The sequence below is a fragment of the Penaeus japonicus genome, unplaced genomic scaffold (genome assembly GCF_977035675.1).
Source record: "Penaeus japonicus unplaced genomic scaffold, GWHDUDI00000001_assembly GWHDUDI00000004, whole genome shotgun sequence".
NCBI classification, from domain to species: Eukaryota; Metazoa; Arthropoda; class Malacostraca; order Decapoda; family Penaeidae; genus Penaeus; species Penaeus japonicus.
In genome coordinates, this window is record NW_028234406.1 from 2,443,677 (window position 1) to 2,470,559 (window position 26,883).

At 36.5% G+C, this 26,883-nt stretch overlaps 1 protein-coding gene across 8 annotated transcripts in view; it reads left to right on the forward strand.

Moving 5' to 3' along the window:
- The first annotated feature begins 231 nt into the window (after positions 1 to 231).
- The window catches only part of LOC122250331 (ral GTPase-activating protein subunit alpha-1), a 37,624-nt gene continuing 10,972 nt past the window's right edge, over positions 232 to 26,883 (forward strand). For 2 of the 8 annotated variants that reach the window (XM_086535886.1, XM_086535893.1), the window contains exons 1-37: positions 233 to 481; positions 4,349 to 4,459; positions 4,596 to 4,779; positions 4,974 to 5,217; positions 5,550 to 5,688; positions 5,825 to 5,954; positions 6,159 to 6,248; positions 6,572 to 6,746; positions 7,577 to 7,738; positions 8,121 to 8,281; positions 8,595 to 8,706; positions 9,184 to 9,306; positions 9,737 to 9,865; positions 10,038 to 10,179; positions 10,663 to 10,926; positions 12,064 to 12,141; positions 13,945 to 14,061; positions 14,572 to 14,771; positions 14,906 to 15,004; positions 15,149 to 15,304; positions 15,489 to 15,620; positions 15,826 to 15,954; positions 16,175 to 16,342; positions 17,118 to 17,168; positions 19,344 to 19,451; positions 19,710 to 19,889; positions 20,213 to 20,410; positions 20,530 to 20,784; positions 20,896 to 21,069; positions 21,312 to 21,530; positions 21,728 to 21,909; positions 22,654 to 22,828; positions 23,023 to 23,124; positions 23,424 to 23,606; positions 24,087 to 24,245; positions 24,682 to 24,809; positions 25,147 to 25,283. In XM_086535886.1, coding sequence (XP_086392012.1) covers positions 373 to 481; positions 4,349 to 4,459; positions 4,596 to 4,779; positions 4,974 to 5,217; positions 5,550 to 5,688; positions 5,825 to 5,954; positions 6,159 to 6,248; positions 6,572 to 6,746; positions 7,577 to 7,738; positions 8,121 to 8,281; positions 8,595 to 8,706; positions 9,184 to 9,306; positions 9,737 to 9,865; positions 10,038 to 10,179; positions 10,663 to 10,926; positions 12,064 to 12,141; positions 13,945 to 14,061; positions 14,572 to 14,771; positions 14,906 to 15,004; positions 15,149 to 15,304; positions 15,489 to 15,620; positions 15,826 to 15,954; positions 16,175 to 16,342; positions 17,118 to 17,168; positions 19,344 to 19,451; positions 19,710 to 19,889; positions 20,213 to 20,410; positions 20,530 to 20,784; positions 20,896 to 21,069; positions 21,312 to 21,530; positions 21,728 to 21,909; positions 22,654 to 22,828; positions 23,023 to 23,124; positions 23,424 to 23,606; positions 24,087 to 24,245; positions 24,682 to 24,809; positions 25,147 to 25,283 — 5,605 coding nt within the window. In that variant the 5' untranslated portion in view covers positions 233 to 372. Of the gene's footprint in view, positions 482 to 4,348; positions 4,460 to 4,595; positions 4,780 to 4,973; positions 5,218 to 5,549; positions 5,689 to 5,824; positions 5,955 to 6,158; positions 6,249 to 6,571; positions 6,747 to 7,576; positions 7,739 to 8,120; positions 8,282 to 8,594; positions 8,707 to 9,183; positions 9,307 to 9,736; positions 9,866 to 10,037; positions 10,180 to 10,662; positions 10,927 to 12,063; positions 12,142 to 13,944; positions 14,062 to 14,571; positions 14,772 to 14,905; positions 15,005 to 15,148; positions 15,305 to 15,488; positions 15,621 to 15,825; positions 15,955 to 16,174; positions 16,343 to 17,117; positions 17,169 to 19,343; positions 19,452 to 19,709; positions 19,890 to 20,212; positions 20,411 to 20,529; positions 20,785 to 20,895; positions 21,070 to 21,311; positions 21,531 to 21,727; positions 21,910 to 22,653; positions 22,829 to 23,022; positions 23,125 to 23,423; positions 23,607 to 24,086; positions 24,246 to 24,681; positions 24,810 to 25,146; positions 25,284 to 25,884; positions 26,139 to 26,883 lie in introns of those variants that run through there. The other 6 variants (XM_086535891.1, XM_086535888.1, XM_086535892.1 and 3 more) reach the window with 6 other exon arrangements.

Genomic DNA, 26,883 nt, shown 5'->3' on the forward strand with positions numbered 1-26,883 from the left:
TAATTGAAGAAATAGAAACCAGAAGCAATATAGTGATCCCGATAGAAAGTGTTTTAACTCTCATCAAAAGTGCATTCGACGATCGCAAACGTCAATAAAAAATATCCCACAGCATACCAACACACAGAAAATATAACCTCAAACAAAAGACTCCATACTCCACCACCTAAAAAGAACAAAAATCCACCCCTAAGGAAGGAAAAGACAGACAAAAAGGGGCGTAGTAAGGCGACCGTAGGAGAGCCTGTTCGAGCGAAGTGTTTGTGAACCTTTGTTGTGGACGGCGACTCTCGCGTATTTCAGGTCATCTCTCCGTTTGGGTGCTTCCTGTGGCTTCCATGACCCCCCACCGCCTACTATGAGCATTGAAACATGTTCAAGAAGAACGCCACATCAGGAGACGTCAAGAAAAGCCAAAGCAAATGCCTGGACGTCAAGCGAGATACGCCCACCCGCTTGAAGCATCTGCGGGCTGTGCTGGGTGAGGGTCCAACACCCTTCTTATTTTGGGGGGTTTTCCTTCCTCTCCTCCTCCTCTCGGGGCTTTGGAGGGTCTCTCGGTGGCCCTTACGAAGGGGGGAATGAAGGGAGAAGGCGTAGGAAGAGTAAAAAGGGATATTTTGCTTTGGAATGGAGTGTCTTCACGTATATGGAGCGATGGCGAAGTTTCCCTTTGGCGTGAATTTGATGGGGTTGTTTTTTCTCTCTCGAGGGGGTTTTAGAGGTTATTCTGATTTATTTTGGCTCTTCCTTTGGCTCTTTTTAAGGGGGAGGTATTGGGTAGGTCCTTACGTATGGGATTTTTTGTTTGGATAGAATGGCAGGTGGATTTGAAGTGTATGTGAGTGTGTGTGTGAGCTGAATGTCATTATCTTAGCCCGAGGCACAAGGGGTTCAGGGTTCAGGTCTGTTTTTTTTTGTTTGCTGTTTTGGGGTAGGGTTAGGAGTTAGTTTACTATAGGTTAAGGTTGAAAGAATTTTCAAGAGAGGCATGAATACAAAACTAGAATACAAATTATAGTATTAGGTTTCATCCGTTTTTTACTGACTGGATGAATAATTTATGGAATTGTTAGAGCAAACTGTTGTAATACACCTTTTTACTGTCACTTCCTTGGTTAATTGAAAATTATAAAGTTATTTGATTTAGAAGAGAGAGAGATAGGGACACAGAACTTTCTTATTGTTGTCTTTAGTCAGTGTTGATGTTTTTAAGATTAGATTTAGGAATGAAGCTTTCTGATATGTAAACATAGAGTATAAAGAATAAGAATTGATATTTGATATATGTATTTTTCTGTTTAGTCATTATTGCATATTTACAAAACCATATTTTTCCATTCACTTTGCATTAATAAACACTTACACATTTTGCATATGTAACTGCATTCAGATACTTTTGAAAATTAGGATGATTGATAGAAAAATAAATGCAATTATCAAAAATAGCACCGAAGGCAGATAGAGAAAAACTGATCATTTTTGGGTTGCACTCAGCTTGCATATGCAACAAAATTAGTAATTCTTGAACCTCAGACTGCAATATCTGTTACAATATTACCTTAACCTTCATGTCTTGATGGAGGCCCAAGATAAATTTCCAGGGAATGATTGAAGCTCTGTTTTGCCTGAATATACATCTTAGCGTTTTGATGCTTTTGTCCGAGCAGCAGAAGTATGGAGGCCATAGCAATCACTTGAGACACTTAGGGGGTATTTCTCGGATAAGCAGTTGTGGGCTTCATGTTCTGCATATTATTATCTATACCTAATAGTGGTGTTGTTTTTTTGTATGTTCTATATGGCAGACTTTACCTTAGCTGTTGTGTGTGTCTATGCAGTCCTCATTTTGAGATTTACCAAAATAGCAATGTCTGTAGTGTTTGGTGTGATTCAGATAATTTTAGGCACTTTAAATTTATAAAACCTTATACCAAAATATAAGTTAAACTTTATATTTTAACACATAATCAGTCTATCTGTCTATCTATCTACCCGTCTCTATCTATATATCTCTGTCTGTCTGTCTGCCTTATTCTGTCTATCTCTCTCTCAGTCTATCTATCTATCTTTCTGTCTATTTATCTATAATTTTATATACACATCTGTAGATATGAAGATGCAGAATCATAGTCTTTATACAGCATTTTTCTAAAGCAAAATAAATAATGCATTACATATACAGTCTAAATATGTCAGCCTACAATATGGATGTTTAATTCATGTATATACAGTTTAAATACATCAGCCTCAAATATAGATATGTATGACTGTCAGGATGTATAGTGGTACCTAGTAATGTGAGTGAATTTATTGATTATAATTATTTTGGATATGATGACAGTTGGATGAATGATGTTTGTATTAATTAAAAAAAAAGACATTGTGAAAAAAACAAACTTTAGAAACGAGAAAATATGTCTAATTTTATTTTAGTGTATAATGGATTTGATTATTTTTATATTCTGATAGCACAAGGCATATTGCTGTTATTCATAAGAAGAAGCTTTGGTTTGATATATTATTCACTTTATATATATCTAACTAGATGTTTAAAATCTCATCAGGGGCTATTGCATGAAGAATTTTTAATGTACATGGAATCATATGTTATATTATTAGTGTTAATTAAGAATACATATGCACAAATGTTCGAAGCATATCTTTAAATAAATCAACAACAATGACATCAATAACAACAAATGAATGCAATACTAATTTTACCTGCAATGTTTATTTAGTTATTTATTTTATTATTATAATGATGATAATGATGATGATGATGATGATGATGATGATGATGATGATGATGATGATGATGATGATGATGATGATGATGATGATGATTATTATGATGATGACGATGATAATAATGATGATGATAATGATAATGATAATGATAATAATAATGATAATGATAATGATAATGATAATGATAATGATAATGATAATGATAAGATAGTGATAAGATGGTGATGGTGATGGTGATGGTGATGGTGATGGTGATGGTGATGGTGATGGTGATGGTGATGGTGATGGTGATGGTGATGGTGATGGTGATGATGATGATGATGGTGATGATGATGATGATGATGATGATGATGATGATGATGATGATGATGATGATGATGATGATGATGATGATGATGATGATGATGATTGTAATTATAATTATAATCATAATTATGATTATAATAATAATAATAATAATTATTATTATTATTAATATTATTATTATAATAATTATATTATGATTATATTATAATTATTATTGATAATAATAATATTATTATTATTATTGTTATTATTGTTATTATTATTATTATTATTATTATTATTATTATTATTATTATTATTATTATTATTATTATTGTTATTATTATTGTTATTATTATTGTTATTATTATTATTATTATTATTATTATTATTATTATTATTATTATTATTATTATTTTATTGCTTATGAATTATACCTTAATGAAAATCTTTAGGTGATATGTGGCTATTCATAGTAAAGAAATATTTTTCACAATTTATTGCAAGCATTACATAACTGTTTGCTTTGGAAAGAAAGAATTACTATGTTTATTTCTGTAGATATCTGGCTCTTTGCTCTATGTATACAGGAGTTTTATATATATAGCTGTTGTTTTATGGTGTCCTTATCAGGGAGTCATATTAATCTGTAGGTATGTGGTTAAACTAACAGTAGACCACGTGATTCGATTTCCAAGTCGGTTTAGCTTCTGAATCAGAATGAAATGATGATAGGTTTTAGAGAAACTACTCATTTACTTGTTTTAGTGATGTGTACTTAATACTAGCTATGGTACAGTTAAAGCTAAAGTGTCCATTGTAAAATATGATAGTGGCCTTTAGGGAAGGAAAAAATTTAAGCTCTCAACAATTTTATGATTTTGGAACAAAACAGTCTCTAACACGTGCATTATCTTAATCCAAGAATCCCTTAGGAAGAAGCCAAAGCACAAGTAATAGAATAGGGATAGGAATAGATAGATAAAATGACCTCTGTACCAGTTAACATATTTGAGCCGGCAATCACGTGAGATACTTTGCCCTTTTGTTTGACCTTTCTTGTACAGTCCTCAGGTATGTTGTAGAAACTCTACATGAGCAGGGACTATATTTCTAGGAATTTATTTATTGGTAACAGTGGTAATGTCTCAAACTGACACATTTATATCTGCCTTGGACTCATTCTGATAGCTTTATCAGTTCTATATCCTTGGCTGTTTGGTTGATTTTTTGTGCTATTTATGATGGCTGTTCTCTTTCTTGAATTAACATGTACATATCTTTTTATTAACGTATTCCTTTTCGTCTTTAGATAACCAGGAACCCGGGGAAGTGAAAGTCTTCTTGGAGGTGAACTACAGCCCTGTGTTCCATGTCTTCTACGAGGCATTCATCACATTCGAGGGGAATCTCCGGCAAAAGGGTAATAAGAGCTGGCTGGCTCCATTGTCTTGTAAAAAGCTGTATGAAAACTCAAAAAATAGTCATGATACTTGTGATTAGATATTGATATTTTTCCTATTAAGATTTTTGATACTCATATTCCTTGCTCTTACCAGGAACTTTTGCTGTACAACGAAGTCACAGGGAAGACCTAGAATGTTCGCTCTACGTGCTTGATCGTCTCCTGTGTATCCTTCCTGAACTCTTTGAGCGAAGATGGCAGTGCAACGCACTTACACACATATTCAAAAAAATCCTCCACCCTGGCAACACGGTGCGGTTACGGAGGGAGGCGATGCGGTGAGTACATTTTAGTTTGTTTGTTTAATATACGTATTTTTGTAGATTTCAAATAAACTCTAATTTTTTTCCTTTATTTTGAGTTTATCTTTTGCATTAGAGAAGCTGAATATGATCTTATTTTCAGATATTATTTGTATATCAGGAAGTAGATTTACTGATCATTTTGTCATTCCCTTATTACTTGCCTACAGGTTGTTCATACTGTGGTACATGATCGTCGGGGAGGCAAAGACCCCAGAGATGGATCGCATGTTCGCCTCCCTTGTTCCGGGGTTCCCCATCCCCCCTCCTGCTGCCATGCCCCCAGACTTGGGCTGCGGGGGAATCACCTGCGTAGAGCCCTCGCCGGTCATCCAACCTTCCAACACTGAGAAAACCCCAGATGACCTTACTTCATACTTCCTCAGGTCGCTCATGGATTTTATGGTCTCGCAGGTCAGTTTTTTATGTTGCTTTATATTATTTTCACCAGATAGTTTTCATCAGTAACCAAGAAAGAAGTGAAATGCTGTTTATTTTCAGTGATATTGCATGACATTTGAATGCTATTGTTTCAAATTGTTAAGATACAAAGAGAAGAAGTGAAAATGTAGTCATTGAACTAATTAGGTATTTAATATTTTTTTTACTTGATAGTAAAAAGATATTCTATATTGATCTCATAGAGATAACTAAAGCACACTTATATCCAAGGAATATCCAAGTTTAAGATGAATCATTTAAAAATTACCAAGTTATGTAGGACTAAAAAAAGATCTTCCTCACAGGTCCGACGTATCGAGTGGCGAGATCGCACACAACACACCAAGTCCTTCTCCTACCTGTTTGCAATGTTCCGTGCCTGGTATATGCCACACATCTTCCCCAGTTTCAATCCTGAGAACACTCTTTACAAACCTAACCTTGGTAAGTCTTATTATTCTAACCATCCAAGTTTCATTGGTATTATCATTCATGATAAGAAAGAATCCATAAACTGAAGTTGAATATATGATGTGCAACTGATGTATTTTATCTGCTTTCTTTATTCCCATACTTCCAGAACTACCTGAACTGAGGGTGAGCCCCGGTGTGAGTCCTTACGGCACGTGTCAGGTGGCAGTTGTGGAGTGGGTGCGGAAATTCGTCATAGCTACCTCACAGCGGAGTGGACAATCACTATCCTCTGTTAGGTAGGAGGATTTTACGCAGATGAATGTCGATGTTTGAAAGATGAGTGTCGATGTTTGAAATATGAGTGTCGATGTTTGAAAGTTTTGAGTTTTTGCTTGATAATCAAAGATGCATAAGTTGTCTTGGAATTTACACTAGAAGAAATGGAGAGCTTGTGAATTATGTATGATCTTAGACTTATTGCTTCTTTGAACCCTCGCTAGTGAGGATGATGGACGTCGCTCTGGCCACGGAGATGCGCCGGAGGGAAGTACCAGTGACCAGGATTCAGTCACGTCGGCATTCTATGTCAGGTATGGATTATCACGAAATCAGTTTAATGCGAAAGCAGTACCAACAGTTCTAATTTATTGCCTGCTTACTGGCCTAGGTAGAGACCAAACTGAATAAGGTTAATGTAAAAAAAAAAACTTCAAATTTTCAGTTCACATTTGTTTTGTTGATATTGAATAACTTTTTTGGCATTGTTGGTTACAGATTAAGAGATGGACAAGACATAAAGATAAAATAAAAAAAGGGGGAATTCATACAAAGAAACTGTAATTATATAGATATAAACACACAGTTTAAAAGTAACAATATATTCCATTCATGTGTGATATTCTTTTACTTTCAGTGACGAGGGGGGTTCGGGAGAGGATGGGATCATGGTCCGCGACATTCTCTTCTCCTCCCGGGAAAACATCAACTTCATCCACGAACTCTTTCGCCAAGCTCTGTGTCTTAGTTTCCGCTATGCAGGGGTTATGAAGACTGTAATATTTTCTTACAAAGATTGGATACAGATGAATGTAAGTGGTATTTGCGATGGAAACGTGATTAACCTGTCAATACTAGGCGTGCTCTGTCCGCTGTTGGTTTGTTTTATTCATTTTTTTATTTTTGTATAGATGACTCCACAGACATTCAGTCCTTGAGGAGTTGATTAGTATGCCACCCTGTCATGATGACCTATTTACCCTATACCCTGAATTTTATGGAAAAAAAAGAAATTACTATTATTACTGTTATTAATGTTATGTTATTAATAATGATATTGAATATTAAATATTTTGACAAAATTTCAAGGAAGGGGGTAGGTAGGTGAGTTCAGGTTGGCTTCTATATCTTAAATTTTTTTAAATAAAACAAAACCAAAGTGGACAGGTTTGTTCATTTGAATTTGTAGATTTCATGATAAAATTGGAATTGGACTTATTATTATTGTTATTGTTATTGTTATTATTGTTATCATTATTAATATTATTATTGTTATTATTATTATTATTATTATTATTACTACTACTATTTCTATTACTATTATTTTTATTGTTATTGTTTTCGTTGTAGTTTTTGTTATGATTATCATTATCCTTATTATAGTTATTATTATTATTATCATCATCATCATCATCATCGTCATCGTCATCGTCATCGTCATCGTCATCGTCATCGTCATCGTCATCGTCATCGTCATCGTCATCGTCATCGTCATCGTCATCGTCATCGTCATCGTCATCGTCATCGTCATCGTCATCGTCATCGTCATCGTCATCGTTATCGTTATTGTTATTGTTATTATTACTACTACTACTTTGTAGCAAAAAAAAAATACTAGCAAGGCTTAAATTTGATGTTGCAGACCCCAGAAATGCCCCCCTTCATGCTGGAGCCTTTGGAAGGAGGAACGAGCCCAAGGGACGACACGGCAGGCTCTGTGGAAAACAACAGCCAGAGACGCATGCGCAATGAGTCCTATCTTGGGGCCGTCAATAAAGAGATTCATATCCGTGCTGGCCTTCAGGTAGATAGAGATTTGATGTTGTATTTATGGATATATTAAAGATGGAGAGTTTTAGCTATATATATATATTCTTAGTCGTCATTATGTACATATATATATATACATATATATATATATATATATATATATATATATATATATATATATATATATATGTATATATATATATATATATATATATATATATATATATATATAATATATATATATATATATATATATATATATATATAAATAAATAAAAATATATATAATTGCAGTTTTGAATGGATAACATGGTTATAAGATTCAGCAGGAAAAGATGTGCTGAAATTGTAGAGAGTCTAGCTAAAGTTATTTTTTGTTCAGCTAGTAATATTAATGGAAATGTGACTTCCCTCAGAATGTTTTGCAAGTTTTCATCACAAGTGCAGCCAACGTGTTCCTCCTAGAGGTGTCTCCAGACTACCCACGTCTCTTGGATGAACAGGTTGAGGTCTGCAAACACGTGCTCAATATTTACCGATACATGGTTATGAACACTCGCATGGAACAGAAAACGTGGTAAGTAAGCAATTGGTATTTTGAAAAATTCTTTACATTGTAACATAATGATTTTCATTAGTTTAATGTTGTCATGCTTCATTGCATGAAACAGCTCTGTTTGTGCCACAAAGATGAAGTTTGCATGCACTTATCTCTATGTTAGATGCTCATAAGTAAGTATTATGAAGTCATGATTTGTGCTAAATCGTAATTATTTCCTTTTCTATAAAGGAAAAATCCAATCTGTCTAATAAGAAAGTACTGGCAGAATAAAAGAGAGACAATTACAAAATTCCAAATTACTGAATACATTTCATTATTCTTTTACCAGGGAGCAACTACTGGTGGTGCTACTTCACATTACCTCCCAGACCCTCTGCGGTCGACCGGCCACCCACAAAGAGGACTCTCTGGGTGGAAGGTTTGCCTCGGCCCTGTTTCAGGTCGGTTATGGTGCATTTGATTTTTTTTTCTTCTTGTGTGTGGGTAGTTTGGTCTTCTTCTTGTATGGAGAGTCTGTGGTTGATGTGCTGCTAGAATGAAGAGGAGAGAATTGTGATGTTGATGAATATGGATTATGATAAAGATGGTTATGATTATTAGTTTTGAGAATGTGATAAGTTTAATGATATTAGGGTATTAACCCTTTCCCGACGGGGCACTCGCTACGCGAAGACCCCTATGCCGGGCGATTGCAATATTGCATTGAAATCGTCACACTGGCATGACGCCCCGGTATCGGGAGTTTGGCTGTGTCACACGGGTGTGACGCACCGTCGTCATAGGGTTAATGAATTGAATGACATATGAAAAACTCGTGAATTTCTACGAAAGAGCAAGAATTTTGCCAGTCATAACAGAAATTTTGGAAACAAAGTAAAAAGAATTTGAAGAATTAACACTATTGCCTTTACTTTCAGACGCTAATTGTTTCATGGATTAAGGCCAACCTAAGTGTGGTAATCTCAGGGGATCTGTGGGACCAGCTCCTCCTCACCCTCTCTTCCCTAACCCACTGGGATGAGCTCGTCAAGGAGTGGGCTGTAAGTTGCGCTGGATCACCGACTGTTGAATTTATTTTTTTGCAAATTATGTGGCAGTTCATGTTTTGATTTTTTTTTCTTTTTTTTTTTTCAAAGGAAGTTTTGTTCAGATAAAATTTTCTTGCCACCATTTTTTTTTTCTTCTTTTGCCTTTAAGAATTGGGTTGTGCTATGCTTCATATCCACATGAGTAGTGGTTGTGAAGTGAGCGAAAAATTCTAACCTAGATAAAGCGAGACCACCGAGGAGACCCACTGAGTCTTGTGGTTGCTCTGGCCGAGAAGCTCCAACATCACTAAACTCATATGTTGAATTTCAAACTAAAGAAAGAGGAAAATTTATATGCGTATTTATAGTTGGTTTATGGTAGTTTATTATTTGTAGTTAGAGATGAATGTTGAGTGGTAATAGAAACAATATTGCTTTCCAGAAAACACTAGACACACTGACTAGGGTGCTTGCGCGACATGTTTACGGCTTGGAGCTCAACAATCTCCCTCTGGAACGAGTGACAGAGCGTCGCATGATAAAGCGAGGCACAAAATTAACAGGATTAGATGTAAGTTTTGTGTTCATTGATTTTAAGTAAGAGATAAGAGTAAGATTTGTGGTTTAAAGTAAGAGATAAGAATAAGATTTGGGGATCAAATCTCCATTTACTGAAAATAGTCACTTGCTTATTTGGATTTTTTTTTCATATGTGTATAATTAGTATCCATTGTTTTTTACAGTCTGTACGTAGCAGTTTTGCCCGAAGCTGGAGTAGTGTGCGTATGGAACGCCAGGTTAGTGCTGCGGAAGGACATGCCAGCGCGGCCCCCACTCTCTCTCACCTGCAGGAGGAAGCCCATGCAGACCACTCTGCCTCACACAGTTAGTATGAGTATCATTGTTATTGATGAATACTTGTGTATCTAGTAAAATCTCAGTTGTTAAATCCCAGATTAATATATTTGAAAATTAACAAATCCTGAAGTTATTTCTTACCATGAGCCGTTTAAGACAATCATGATTGTGAAACAATAATATGCAAATTTAGGAAGAATCAAAAAGTAAGTAGTTGCCTTCAGATACTGAATAGAGATTAGTCTATATTGTATTGAAACTTTCTTTCTCATTGAAGATGATAAAATATGGTCCCTGAATGTTACATTGAATTGAAGGATATTGAGATCAATGGATACCTCTTCTTCCTTATCTGTCTGTTAAATTGTGCTCATTTTATATGTGCTTATAAACAGAAAAGAAGTACTTGGCTTGACCTCGACTAATTTTAATCAGCATTTAAGTCTTGTCCCGTCTGAGCTGTTGTGATCACATTGAAGTTGAATCAATATTTTGCACGTCATCCCTCAGGCGGGAGCGAACGGAGCCCGTTCAGCCGAAAGCGAAGGAGCAGTTCCGGGGGAGGATCTCTCAAAGCTGGAGCGGGTGGCAGCGGGGGCAGCCCCAAGCTCTCCCCTCATCATCCCTCGAGCGATCATTCTCACCATCACCACCACCATGATCACCATCCCCACCCTCACCACCACCACCACGGACTGGCCAGGAGGCTGACTCGCTCCCTCTCAGAGTCCAACCTGTTCGTCAGGAGGAGGTCAGGCAGAGGTCGGCCGCACGGTGAGTATCGATTACGGTTGTCATGTTCGTAAGCCGTGTTTCACAACCTGACACGTTCTTAGTCTCACTTTTTTATGTTCTCTGTTTTTGGATATTTTGCTGTAGTAATTATTGTCTGATTCAGCTTTTGTTTGCTCTTAAATTTTGTGTTTCTCCTCTTGATTCCTCTTCTGTCACTAATACCAGAGGTGTAAATGTTTCAATAAATACACGTTTGATTCAAGACTTGCATGGTGACTTCACAATCACCATCCTGCACTGGATGCTCCACCACAGTATTGTGATATTGGCTTAAAGTCAAGCGATAAATATTAATTCTCTCTCTCATTCTTTTTCTCTCTTTTTCTCTTTCTCTCTCCCTCTCTCTTTATCTTTTTTCTCACATTCTCTCTTTCCATTTTTTCTTGCTAGTTTTTTAACATAACCTGAAAAGTATTGGAAAATTCTTTTAGCGCTTTTTTACCACGTTTACCTGTTTCTTTTCTTAGTTTGCAAGTAGTTACCTGCTTGAGAAAAAAAAATCCAATTTTAGAGGATAATTTTGATATTTCTAGAATTGATTACTTAACTTGTCCTGTTTACCATGAAGGTAGTTTCTCCCTTTATAAAAATTTATAAGTTTTGAAGAAGGGAAATACATATATACATATATTTTTTGGCATAAGCTATGTCAGTGCAGAATGAAATCACCTCCCCCTCCCCAGGCAAAATTGAAAGTACAGGCATTGCAGTATGTTTGTTTTATGTGGGATGGTCATGACTCTCAGTTGCTTTGTGGAATATGATAGAGCTTATTGTGCATAATGATGGCAAGTTTTTACGCAGAAGGAACAGTGCACCCTGACAAACAAGCACACAACTCATGGTTTCTGCCTTTGCTGTTCATCTTCCCAAACTGTTGAAATGGTTCCTCAGTTAGAAGTCCTCCAGACGTAAACGAGAAAGAAATTGTTACGTGCACATAGCCACTCGATAACGAGCAATTGATAAGAGCATCATCCTAAGATTGAATAAAAGCAGTCATTGCAAGTGGTTTTCCTTTTCATAATTGCTTGATTCATATCTGCTGGTAATGTCTGAAACCATTGATACCTAAGGCCAGCTAACACCTTAGTAAACGATTGCTCACAAACCCAGGAGACTGTGACGGCCACATGACCAGCCATGGATTCCTGCACGGCACCAGATCCAAATCACTAGAGACGCTCTCGCATGGTAGGTCTACGTTTACCCTAGTTTGCTCTGCTTTTGTGAAGCTTAAGCGCTTACCGGTTGTTTATTTACTCATTTGTTATTTTATTTTTATTTTTTTTTAGTTTGGGTTTTTGTGCTTTTGTTTTGTTTCATAACGGGGGCTTCAGATGGGGTCAGTGTGGGAGAAATCTGATGTGCTTATTATTATTATTATTATTATTATTTTCTTTTTGCAACAGTCAGTTACTTTGCAGTTCTTGTTTTCTTTCTTTTTTGTTCCAAGTTCTTTTTCAAATAACAATTAATTTTGAATCATGGTTCCCAAGAGTATTGAGAGAGCTGAGGAAAAGCGAAACTATAAGGAGGAAGAAAGCAAAATGATGTCAAGTTCTGATTTGGAAAGGGAACTGAAACGGCCAGAGATGAGGTGGACATATTGGAATGAGAAAAATAAAAGTGTGTGTGTGTGTGTGTGTTTTTGTGTGTGTGTGTGTGTGTGTGTTTGTGTGTGTGTGTGTGTGTGTGTGTGTGTGTGTGTGTGTGTGTGTTTGTGTGTGTGTGTGTGTGTGTGTGTGTGTTTGTGTGTGTGTTTGTGTGTGTGTTTGTGTGTGTGTGTGTGTGTGTGTGTGTGTGTGTTGTGTTTGTGTTTTGATGTGTATTATTCCAGTGTGTGTGTGTGTTATAAATATGATGTATGCCTCATCAGATCATATTATTCCAGATGCAGTATTAGTGAAGGTAAGATATATACTGATTGTGTATTATGGATTATGGAGAGGAGAATGTACTGTCACAATTTTTGAGATGTTTCCTTTCAAGTAATGTAGTTTCATTGTTTTGTATTATTATTATTTTTTTTTTTACAATTCTTATAGTACCGTTTATTAGGTTATGGGTGGACTTTATCAGGGAACACACACACACACACACACACACACACACACACACACACACACACACACACACACACACACACACACACACACACACACACACACACACACACACACACACACACACATATACACACACATATACACACACACATATACACACACATATACACACACACATATACACACACATGCACGTACATATACACACAGACAGCACTTACACACATGTACAAACACAGAAGACACAAACGCATGTACACAGGTACACACATACACATACTCACATATATACACATAAATACACATAAATACACATATACACACATATACACACATACACATGTACACTCACATACATACACATAAATACACATATATACATGTACATACATGTATACACACAAGCAAACATATATTATGCATATACATTTATTCACACACAAATACATACACATATACTTTTGTACATACACATACACATATAGTTCAGCCTACATATATAGTTACATGGATATTCTAAAAGATATATAAAGAGATATCCCAGTGAAATCCGTGCACATGCAACACACCCAGTTGTTCCTGTACTTAGAGTTACCGTTACGCTCACATGCATTAGTGTGAGTGGTAAATGAATTTCAGTATGGATGTTTAACCCTTCTATATCCATATAGATGTTGTAGTTTGTGTAAAAAGAGAGAGAGATCCTTTTTTATTTTTTCAGTTTCTTGTATGTTTATTATGTGCGGGTAAGTAAATCCCATTGGTTTCAGATAATTTAGTTTGTTAAGTGTTCACTCATATAGTTTGGCAAAAAGATGATTCAGATTGATGACACATTTTAGGCAACGTGAAGATCTTATACTAATTAATACACGAACTCCCTTTCTATTCCGAGGATGCTAACTTCGCTCTCTGTCTCCCTCACAAGGCTACGGCGATGACGACTCTCGAACACCTTCCCCATCACCTTCGTCGGGGGTGGAGTCTTCTTCGATGAAGGACTCACCCATGCAGATTGAATTGGGGGGAGACACAGCCAGTATAGGTATGTATGTTTTCCAATTGGAAATATTTGAACTTTTTTTTTAATGTGTTAGTTAATTCATTAGTGGGTTATATTTGTCTGATGCCACTCCCGCCAGCAAGATTACAAATGCATGCAGCCTCCAATCTCGAGATCTCTCCCGGCGTGAAGCCCCAACTCAATGGGGTGATAAGAGGAGGTTTTTGTATTTGTTCATACTATTTTCACAAGTCAGTAAAAATTTGTCTATTAAAATGGAACTCCAATGAGTACATACATACGTAACAAATTAAAATGTGTGCTTAGGAGGATATGCCATTACGTGATAGGATTTTATCTGTAGCAAAATATTCCCATGACATGATATCACTTCATCCGGCACAGATGGGTTAAATTCCATTTTTTTTTCTTATTGATGAATACTGTCAGAAAAATTAGTAGATTTTCAGCAGAGAATTCAGTCTTATCACATAGGGATGAATAAATGGGATGATTAACATATGATTAATGAGTCTCTCCCGGAAACACTAGACACACTGGAAGGAGGCTTGTCGTCTGAACAGCGCTCGGTCATGTCTGGTGGAACAGTTCGAGGGTGGCTTCCAGATGTTGCAGTCGTTTTGTGGAGAAGAGTGCTGGGACTCCTTGGGGACCCTAATGATGTTGCATCTCCACTCATTCATGCACAGATATTCAAATACCTCTCAGAACTCACTGATACTTTGGTCAAGGTGAGATTCAGTATTCCAGTATTGTGTGATGTTCAAGCATTTTGATAACACTCGGAATGTCTTCTCAAACATGAAATACTGAGTGACTCCTCAGTTGTTTCAAAAAAACTAATTTCTGCACTCTTCTTTTTCAGTTGCGTAATAATCAAAGCATTTCAGTTGACAACCAAAGCAGCCCAGAGCCTCCTGAGCTAATACCTCCAATTTTGCTAGTCGCCCCTTGGTGCTTCAGGGTGAGTGATCATAGACTTTAACTTTGCATGATGTACTATGCAAAATATAATATATGATGCATGATATGATTTTGGTGAAAGGACATAGAATGATATAGGTCTCAATAAAGTTTGTAACTAAGCAAACACTTGTGTATTTTTCAGGCTTTAACACTGCCACCTCCGTTTCATCGAGGCAAAACATTAGCCTACCGGTTGTTGTGTGTGATGATGGTACGCAAGCATGATATCCCGCCGCCAAAAGACATTCTAACACATTTCTATAGAGTTCTTCACCAAGGATTGGTTGGTCAGGATCAGGTGTGTATGACTGACTGATTTATTTATGATTTTCAATTAAGACACAACCTGTTGTTACTGATGAGTCTTTATGCGTCTCTTACTTTTACCATTGTACATTTCAGTGCAAGCTGTTGCATATGGATTTAACAATGTTTCCTTCAAATGGAATTCAACTTTAATTTTTGTAACCCTCAATCCTCAGGAAATAATCAACACACTAGTAGCAGAATGTGGCCCGCACTTCTTCTCCCTGGGACTCCCAGGTGCTACTATGCTCACCCTGGATTTCATATTTGCTACGAACACTGTCATAACTGCTCCTGATGCCAAAGTTGTAAGTTTTTTTTTTTCTGTAGTAGGTTAATTTTATTGTAAGACGGAATTGATATTTTTACTTGTGTTTTTTTGTTTTTTTCTATATTCATCAGGAGTTCAGTTCATAATCTTGGAAAAAGCATATCTACATGATATCATAATGTATTTGAAAATTGAATTGGGAATATTTTCATCTGACAAAAATTTCCATGCACTCTCTACAGCAGTCACCGCGTCTAGAGGCCTTAAGTCTCCTTGGATCTTTGCTACCGCTCTCATCGCTTTACCCGTCCATGCCGGTCCTTCAGCCTTCCGCCGCGGATCTTGCTCTTATGAACTGCTCAGATGTTAAGGTGTGTTATAATGTATAGGACCCTCATAGAGTTTTAAAGTAACTAGGCTGAAGATTTCACCCTTGGATGATGTTAGAATTGTATGAGAAAGTAATTAGTTCATGTAGTGAATCACATTTCATGGTTATCACTTTTGCAGATGTTTCTTAAACAAAGATCAGTATATATACTATTATTATTATAAGACAAGGAAAATGAGGCATCGATATTCCATCTCCAGGATCACTTGGTGAACGTGTTACTGAAAAGTGGAAAGAAGGACAGCTGGTGGCGCACCAGGTCGCTGGCCCTATGCACGCTGGCCCTTTACCTCTACCACGAGCTGGCCAATCAGACTTTCCACACGAAGGTCAATGAGGCGATAAATGTCCTCCTTGCGTCCCTGAAGGTAAAACAGGGTGGCGCCCATGCGGTGTAGAGTCAGACTTTGACGGACTAGAACAGTACCAAGTGTTTTGCCGTTGTTTGTTGGACTTAAATGTTGTTGATGAGTAGCTTTCTCCCTCGTCATTATTATTTTTCTCTTCTCTTTCAAGTGTAGTTAAACTTTTTACATTACTAACTTACCAGAACGTTACCTTGGAAGTTGGAGGAATACTTCATGCTTACATATCCGTGATTCTCCTCAAGCTTAAAGTCATGTATTTTATTTTGATAAAGTGACCAATGCATGCTTTCAGAGTATTACTTTGTAACAAGAAATTTTTTGCATGAATTTAGTGTGTTTTATGCTTACAGCATTTTAATTGCTTTGCTGAATATATGTTGTTTGTAATTTTTATTCTGTAGTTTACAATTTGTCATTAAGATAATATATAGGCTAATTATTGCTAACTATATATTGTATGTGAAAAATGTGTAGGTAAATTGGATTGAAAACACTATAATTTTGGATAGCAAAGTCTGTGTCACCATTATTCCAATTTGTGAAGTCCCCACCATGAAACACCCATGCTCAGTAATTTTGTAATTCTCTTAGATTTAACAGCCTTTTTTTCCCTCTCATATACTATTAATTCAAAGTATCCCTAGAGAGATGAATGATGGCACTACTTTGTGGCGTGTATTTATTTTACTACACATTTTCTACATCTTACCCTGGGCAATAAGGGCGTTTGAGCAGTAAAGCATGACCCAGAACTGACGAGTGTTTTGCATTCTAGCAAGCAGTACCTTCAACGCACCCAACTAAGCATCTGGCCCAGAGTGCTGAGGTATAATCTGCCGTGTGATGTCTTGTAGTGTCCGGGGAAGTTTGGGGAGGGGGAAGCAATCACGAATGGATCTAATCTTACTTGTGGTTGTGGAAGGTGCTGACCTTTTGTAGGCTAAACTAATTTAATTTTGTCTTTGATTTTTTTTTTTCTTTTTTTTCTCTCTTTGATGATGGGGGAAAAAGATTGTAGATAGGGAGATGGATAGTTAACTGCTTATAATTCAGATTAACCTTTTGATGGTTTTCAGAACTAATTCAGTTTTTCAATATAACTATCCCTGATATAGATAATAACTGTGTAATAAATGCTTGTGTTTTTATGTATTTTAAGCATGCACACTACCACACATACTGACATATTTACTCTAGCACATACATGTTCACATTCACAAGTGCATGTAGAAAAGTGGAGTCATCTACATACAAGGTTATATATATAATGCAATTAGTCAACCAGGCACAGAAAAACACACACCTTGTTGCATACGCACTCACATACACAAACACTCAAACACAGAAAGACATGCGTACATATAGTAATGCGGAAATATAAAAGACAATTAAATTTATGCAGAAGTAGGTCTGTATTATATTTCACATACAGAAATTTCCACAGAGACGAAAGCAGACTCAGCCTCACACATCCACGCACACAATCATGCTCATTATTACTCAGGCTCACCCTGACTGTGACTCCCACACTCACTCTCATGAACAGTGACAGACATACCATACACTTAAACACTCCCAATCTTTTTATATGTGTAATATTTTATGAGGCATGTCCCCATCCACAGCATGTTAGATCCCTGACTGATTGTGCAAGGCTGCAGATGATTAGTTAATAAGATAGATTGAGAAATATATTTATATATATATTTTTTATCTTAGCCATGCAGCATAATCCTGCTGACTCCATCATAACTTTGAGCTTCAAGTATACAGGCAATGATAACAAATTCACAGAGGAATCGGAAGTTTTCAAAACTTTAAACACTGCAGGAATTTGGTTTTCTACCTTTGATTCCTCCCTAATAAATGGCTTTGTGAATTAGAGCTTTCCGAAGCATTCTCTTTGCAACTGCTTTTAATACCATTACGTGCTCTTTACTTACCTCTCTCTCTCTTTTTTAACATGCATATATATATATATATTTTTTTTTTTTTTTTTTTCATTGAGCTACTAGATTTTTTTTCTGTCTCTGAATTCGCAATTAGCTCAACTTCTCTAATCGCAGAGGGAATTTAGAATGCTCAGTGTGCATCTTACCATATGAATCCTTACAAAGCAGGTTGATTTGATATAATTTGTGATCTATGCTTAACTACACTTGGAACAGGTGCCCTACTAGCACTGTAGATATATATGGCTATTCCTTCCAAAGAAATATTGATATCATATAATAAAGGAACAGAATCAAAATTAGATTTGATTAAAGGTTAATAAAGTATTTGATAGGTTTTGTCATTGTTTTTACCGAGTACCAAATTTTCTTCTTTCTTTTCCTCTTCTAGAGTTTGATGAATAATGTACTTAATATTAATAGAAAGTGGTGCAGTGCAAAGTTGAAAAAGAATGTTAGATGGTCAGCAGGATTATGTTAATTCTCTCTCAAAGAATAACGTGTATTTTGTTTATAGTAATCCTCTGCTGCCATTTTACATTTAAGTGTAGTGTTTTAGATGGTATGCATAAGATCAGTTTATGTAGTTTTTGTTCTTATTTTTTTGTACTATTATGACCTACCTATTTGTATATTTAGTTGAGTTTTTTGGTTTTGTAGTATTAATCTAATTGAAATGATACGTAAATAGAATGAAAACATACTTTCCATCATGAATATACTATCAAAACAGGGAAATAAAGTTTCAGAGAAAAATAGATGGAATTTGACAAGAGAATGTGAAGATGAAAGGTAGGAGGGTCTGAGATTACATTCTTTTTATCCATAAGTAGATATGAATATTCATCATGAGTGTTGTTCTAACAAAAGTCATGCACAAAATACTTTACTAGAATCAAGGAAAGTGTTTTTAAAGTTTTATAACACCTTAAGGGCTTTGGCTATCATTATGCAATAAAACTAAGTGTTTAATTATAGGGAGGACTTTCTTTGATGAATAATGATAGGATTGCACCAGTGTAAATGTTTATTAAGCACCTGGTCAACAGATTGGACGTTTGGTGGGTCAGATAGCAGCTGACTTACTGCTGCTCATGTGTGACCATGCTGAAGCTCTACTTACTCACTATCCTGATGTTCCAGTTAGAATTATTCAGGTAAGTTCCTCTGATCCTTGTAATGAGTGATAAATGGTAGGTATTTGTGGAACATGGTCACTGCAGTCTAAGTAATAGATGATTACATTTGACATAGACCTATGCAAATCTGTGAGATATAGGCTCTTATGTGTCCTAGATACATTTTTAAGTGAAATAATGATTTGGCAGTTCTGAAAGTGAGTAAAAAGATGGGCTACATTTTAGAAACCCAATACATCCTCATAGGTTTAACTATATTTTCTCTTCATTTTTCAGGTACTCTGTCAAACGCTAGGAGCAATCGGAACAGACAACAGCCTGACTGTCAGTACGGATGGAAAACACCTTGTGCTTTCTTGTCTCTTTTGCCTGGCCGAATGGGTGATGCGCATGCCTCAGCAAGTACTTATTCAACCTATGCAAGACAAACATACTTTACTTCAACATGTTTTCAAGGTTTGTAGAGTTTTTAGAGTTCAGATTTACCTCTTGAGTTTTTCAATATTTATGGTTGGATATGAGCTTGGATGTGAAATATTTGTATATTTTTTAGTTGAAATGTATTTCACTAGATAAACTTTTATGTATCTCAGATATGATGAAAGCAAAGGGAAGTGCGATGGGGATTTACTTCGTGAAGTGTAAAAAGGGTGGCAAAAGTTAAGATATATGGATAGTCACAGTGGAAACAATGCCCTTGTAAAGTTCTAACTGTCTCACTGTTTTCAGCTTGTTCATATCAATAATCGGAACTGACTAGATGTTTTGTGTTATTCCAGGTGCTTCACGTTATTACCAGCGGCAAAAAGAGCAATCATATGAAATCACCCAACATAGAGATTGTGGATTTCGAAAGCCATGTTCGGGAAGACTTGGGCAGGAGTGGGAGTGTGGATTCCTCCACCTGGGGAGACTCTCTCAAGAGATCTTCCTTCCCTGCCTCGTGTACTTCTACCATAAAACTAGCGGCAAGATCGGTACGATTAAGTGCATACTTAAGTATCTGGATATGAATTTAGAAGGTGTTTGAGTACTAGTAGTTAAGGCAGTGAAGCTTATAAGAAAGAATGAATGAATACATTTGTTTACATTCCAGATCACAAGTCACATCATGAACCACTTGTGGCATTTCCCCCTGGGTGTGGGAGCACAACGGCTCTCCTCGCTGGTGGTTGAAGGAGATGACGTCCCTGGCCTTTCGGGAGATGAACTGTCCTCTGAGGTGTTCCTTTCACCACACATCCAGCTCTTTGCCCTCAATCAGTCGTGCTTGTTGTCCCTGGTACAACTTCCAGCACTGCAGGTTCCTGGAGGAGCAGCCACAGCAGGATTTAAGACGCCTAATTCAGAGGTAAAGCATTGTTGTTCTTGCTTCATGAATTTTGTAGAGATTTAGGAAATGGCTCATTTTTATTTGCAATACTAAGGGTTATAGGTGACCTGTTTTACATTTCATCTCCAGGTGAGACTTATCCTACGAGATCTGTCTGGAAAGTTCTCATGGGACGCCACCCTTCTGTACGCCCCACCAAGTGAGTGCATGGCCGACCCAGCTATTCACGTCCACCACCAGCAGTTGAAGCAATCACAGCAGTTACAAGCACAGGCACAGCAGCAGCCAAGCCTGTCTCCTGGGGTTAGTGATGTTACCAAGCAAGGGATTTTTTCTTTTAATATATGTCTCATTTTAATGCTATATATTTGAATGTGTTACCTGTATCTGTGTTTTAACTTTTCCATGACAAGTGTGTTTGGGTTATAGGGATTATGAAGACTATTGATTGTGGTGAATAAGTTAGTCAGAATTCTTAAAGTAACTAGAAATAATATTGTTTTTGTTAAAACAGTAGCTAATAATTTTTATGATTTCGCTTTCAGGCAACATCGGGACAGCCTCCACCACTGCCTGGTTACACAGGCCTAGGAGTCCAGTTCAGTTCGGCGAGCAGCTTGGAACACCACACAGGCAGCCGCGACGATATAATGTCTTCCTCATTTGTCGTGACTTCCCCACCCAGGCACACTCTTAGGCACCGACCACCGGGTGTGTTGCCAACGCACGAAGATTCGGCCGAGGATCTGGATAACTTGGATGATGTACGTTACTAGAGGGGATGAGTATTTGGTTTTGGTAGATGGAATCTGATGTGTACTAGCCATTAGAGACATGTTTTGTGTTTGTGGTTTTTCTTGATACAGTTCTCTATGTCTTCTTTATATCATTAGGCAGTTTTAGTCCGCTTGATTTCCCCTGTAGTTTTAAATCTCACTCAAGTTGAAACTTGTTCTTCCAGCTGTTGAACTACGTGGGACATACAAGCCCAGAAGTGCTAGAGCAGTTTGGCCATGCACTGAATGAAGCTGTAGGTCCTCCTCCAACACTTCCTATCGAGTCTCAGCACGATGCTATTTCTACCATCCTCAATCAGCGCAATGTGGAGAATGACTTCTTCTGCAGACACTCTTCTGATATGAAGTAAGTGGAAGAGAATGTGTTGGGAGAACACACATATTTGATATTTTATTCATTTAATTGTTCATATATGAATATGCGCATACTTACATATGCAGACAGTCATACGTATGGGTACAGTTGTACTTGCAAAAGATACATACATGGAGTACATCTAAACATACCTATATACATACATATGCTTTTAATTGGTAGTTTTTATCATTATCTTCTGTAATGTGAAATAAGTACATAATATAGAGCTGATCAAGTTTGTAAATAAATTTCTTGATGGGCAGTGAACTGGTGGACAAAAAGTTTGAAACTGGAAGGCTGTGAAAACAATTATGTACAAAGGTTTGAAATTGTAAGGGTCTAAAACAAAAACATTGATGTGTTTTAAACAAAGAGATAGATGTGCATTGATATTTTCCCCACCAGCAATTTTTGTGTGCAGTATCATGACGCTCTCCCAATCATTGCAGCCCAAACTACTTTTTTCATTGAGAATCATGAATTCTGTTACAATGTATCTGTGCATGAATATTTCAAGTACTTCTGATGATTGCTTCAAATGTAAGGTACTCAGTTGAAAAGAAGGTGTAATGACTCCTTATGCATTTATAACAAAAGCCAAACAGTCTATGATACATCTCAGAGTGGCCAGAGCAAACCACATTATGTGATCTAGAAAGATCAGCTATCTATCTACACTAATGGATGACTCTTCTATTCCATTGTATTTATACATTGCCATTTTTTTTTCAGCATGGTGTGTCCGGAAGTCCGTTGTCCGACCCCTGTGGAGTCGCGCTCGGTGTTCCAGCAAGGGAGGCTCATCTTCGACCAGTTGGGATTGGCATCTTGGGAGAAGCGGAAATCCATTCACACTCTGAAGAAGAATGACAAGTTACTGCGAGAGCTGAAGAACTTGGATAACCAGGTTGGTCGAGATTTGGGTTAGTTTGTGTGGTGTGAAAGTGGTAGTTTTGTTTTATATTTGTTTACTTGGTTGCTTGGTTATCTTTTGTTTAGTATGTTTTATCGTATAACAGTAACACAGATATTTGCCTTTTATTTCAGAGTTGGGAAATGTTTAGAATATTTTTGTGTAATGAATTAAATTTCATGTTTCAGAAATGCCGAGAAACCCACAAACTGGCTGTAATATACGTAGCTGAAGGACAGGAAGACAAAATGTCAATCCTCAGTAACAGCGGTGGATCTGCTGGCTTCGAGGTAAATCTATGTGATAAAACCTATTGAACTGTACTGAATAGGTCTAACAGTACTGCATCATAAACATGTTATCATTTTGCTATAATACCTTCTTGTCATAAAATGTATTTGAAAATCTGTTAAAAAAAGAGGAGAGTCTGGAAGAATTGAAATGATTTCTTTTACTTATTTTTTGAAGTATAAATTCCATAACTGACGACACTATGCTTGAAGGCATTTTAAGTTCCTGGTATCTCACATGTACTTTAAGTTAATCCATCCAAAGTTATCATATTCTCTCATATTTTATTTGCTTCCAGGAATTTGTAGGTGGACTTGGCTGGGAAGTAGAGTTGGCCACACACACAGGCTTTATGGGTGGCCTGCAGCGGAATGGCTCAACTGGGGAGACCGCTCCATACTATGCTACGTCGCTTACCGAGGTCATCTTCCATGTTTCAACCCGAATGCCTTCTTACTCAGAGCAAAGCATGTTGCAAAAGGTATGGAGCTTGATAGGTTTTCATTCTTTATGTTTTAAAATTTAGGTATCAGAATTAAAAGACTGCTAATACTAGTGCGTGAAACCAGAGGTAGTGAAGTGGAGAGGAAGTTGTGATTGTAATTATATAGAAATATTTTTTGAAATTATTCATTCTTTGCATTAGTAAGCTATATCATGAAAAAGTTTTATGCAAGTATTTATGAAATCTACAACTGTGAACTATCTTGTAAAATTGCTAGTTCAGTAGAAGTCTAAATAGGATACAGGTTTTACTAAAGCTGTATGGTTATTGAAAGTTTTCCTCATATGCTATGAGGTTATAAAGTGATAAGCAATGTGACTCTGATTTGGGAGGATCACATAGCAGATATTTGTGTTTGAAAAATATATTTTTTTCAAGTGAATCTTGTTTTTCACAAGTGTGTTGACCCTATGTAATAATAGTTATTACTAATAGTATGTTTTTCTGTTTATACAGACTCGCCACCTTGGCAATGATGAGGTACACATCGTTTGGTCAGAGCACACACGGGACTATAGAAGAGGCATCATTCCCACAGAGTTTTGTGATGTGCTTATTGTGATTTATCCACTGCCAAACCAGCTCTACAGGATACAGATTTCAACAAAGCCTGATGTGAGTTTGATGGATTTGTTATGTACGTGAAAGGAAAAAGTTGTGAAGGGTCTGATGAAGACGAGATAGGACTGTACTTTGCAAAACTCATTTGTGATTTTTGTCTGAGTCCAGCTGATCTTTGTTGACAATTAGGCTTCTTGTTGCTGTTTGTATGAAGCAGTGCAGCTATGATTATGCAATTAGTTAATATTTTTTATATATTTTTATTCTTTTATTTTTATTCTATTTTGCTTAGAAGCATAACATAAGAACATGATGCATTTTCTAGAAATGTACTTGTTTAGTTATTAGGAGAAGCAAAATATAACAGAATTAAAACATTCATAATTAGAAATGAAAGCACCATAGATACAAGACAGGAATGTATCTAGTGAAGGTGCCTCAACCATTCCATGTAATTTTGTGTTATATATATAATTTTTATTTCTCCTAGGTTCCCTTCTTTGGTCCCTTGTTTGATGGAGCTATGGTGGCCCACAAGGTCTTGCCAGGCCTAGTCCGCAGCACAGCAATCAATGCCTCAAGAGCCAAACGCAGTAGATTGGCACTTTACCAGAACTTGTGAGTATTTTGACATTTTGATTAGTAGAATGGACTTGGCAGGGATGATGCCTTAGTCATGTTTGGGTAATCTTTTATAGGAAGAGATTTAGGGAAAGTTTGGTGTTAAATGATAAATTAAACTTATTTTTCAGTTGGCATCAGAATGTGTTTTGATATAGGTTAAGGTTAGGAAGGGTTTGCATATTTTCTTTAAAGCAGACTAATTTCAGGGGAAATTACAGGCTCATGGAGAATAGGAATTTAATTTAACCACTGCAGTCTTGATACTGAAAATTAATATCACAGTATGAACACAAAGATCAAAATTAACGATTCTCAATTCGCCCCAACACAGCTACGAAGAACGAGCAAGGGCTCTTGACACCATCATCGAACAGTATAGCGAACCCACAACCTTCGAGGCCTTTATATCATCTGTTTACTGCCCAGTCTTCCCTGCGACGTTCACTTCAGGCCCGACTCGCGCCTCAGGTGAGTGCTATTACTACCTAGGGGTTATTCCCAGGCACAAAGAGGAAAGAAAAAAAGATGCAGTGAGATACTTGTGTTCTAGTGGATCTGATGTTAATGTTGTGGTGTTTTATTGCATATGCATTATGTTTTCAGGAGCACTGTTAAGTTGTAATGGGTTTAGAAGGAATGTTTTGAGTTTTAGTGATTATTTAGATGCATAAAGGAAGAAGTATAGCTATATTAAATCCTGATCACACCAAAGTTATTAAGGGGCTTGTATTTCTGCTGTGATAAATCATAAATAAATTATCAATTAAAGTTGACTGCTCCTGTTGCCATAGAAAATATAAGAATTTTTGAGATGAAGACTTTATTTATAAGAAAAAAAAAAAAAATCCTGTATGCTTCAAACAGCATGGAGTTTGATTATTTAGTAATTTTATTTAAAGAAGTAGGTTTTCTTATAGACTAAAGGATAATTCCAGGCTTACAAAATTTATAACAGCTTTTAACAAAATTTTTAGCCCACCGCAATTGGAATTTTGATATAGCACGAATGATCATTCTTTCCTTTGGAGGTATCGCAAATAAAGATTTTCACTTCCTTCATATGACACAGATAAAAGTAGATCTCCAGGTAAGCCGCAGTGGATTAGCGCCTTGAGAACGAGCGAAGGCGTCACCGAGATGAGTGTGTTTTTGCTATTATTCCTTAGTTTCCGGATGAGTTCTTAGATGCAAATGACCATATGCAGATGCACCATTCACCTCTATGGACACTTTGGTAACCAAAACTGCTTGCGAAGAGGCGTATTGCAGATTTTTAACCATCTTTCGCAATAGTACTGCAGCAATACTCTTTTGGATGTTGGGAGTGAAAAAAAAAAGCAAAGTGAAAGTGCAGGTTAAGTATTTTCATGACAAAGAATGATTGAGGAAGATAACTTGAATTATATTATTTGCACCTATGGCAAGATTGATGTTTGACTGTAGAGATGTTACGTTATATGAATGAAAGTCTTCTACATATCTTCAGGATTATATGTTGTATCAGAAATTCCTTGGATTTACTACAGATATATACTTATTTATAAGATTATGAATGGAAGATATTGAAAGTATGAAATCAATACAGTTTGACTTTGTTATAATTGAAAAAGAAAAAGAGAGACAGAAATAGAGAGAGATGGAGACTAGAGGAGAGATAGACAGGTACATGTTTGAGAAAGTATTCCATATTGTCAGTCTATATGTATAAGCCTTGTTCTGGTATGGATGTTCTGGGGTGGATTTGACCAGAGGTAAATTCTTTTAACTGAGTTATCTTTTATTGAGTGAATAACTTCAGCAATCCTAGAGCAGTCAGTGCTGTTACATCTATTATATTGTGATAGTGAATGAGTAAATTTTTTTAACAATGATAATGGGAAGTCAACTATTTGTTAAAAATTTAAGTTTTTTTGTGGGGGATGTGATGCTTGTATTAATCCATCATCATGTTAAAAGATAAGCCTACTATTTTTGTAAGAAACATTAGAATAGTGTTTTCTTGATTGACTAGTATAGAGAAAAGGGTAAAGTAACAGTAATGTTTTCATAAACTTTGTATGAGGCAGAT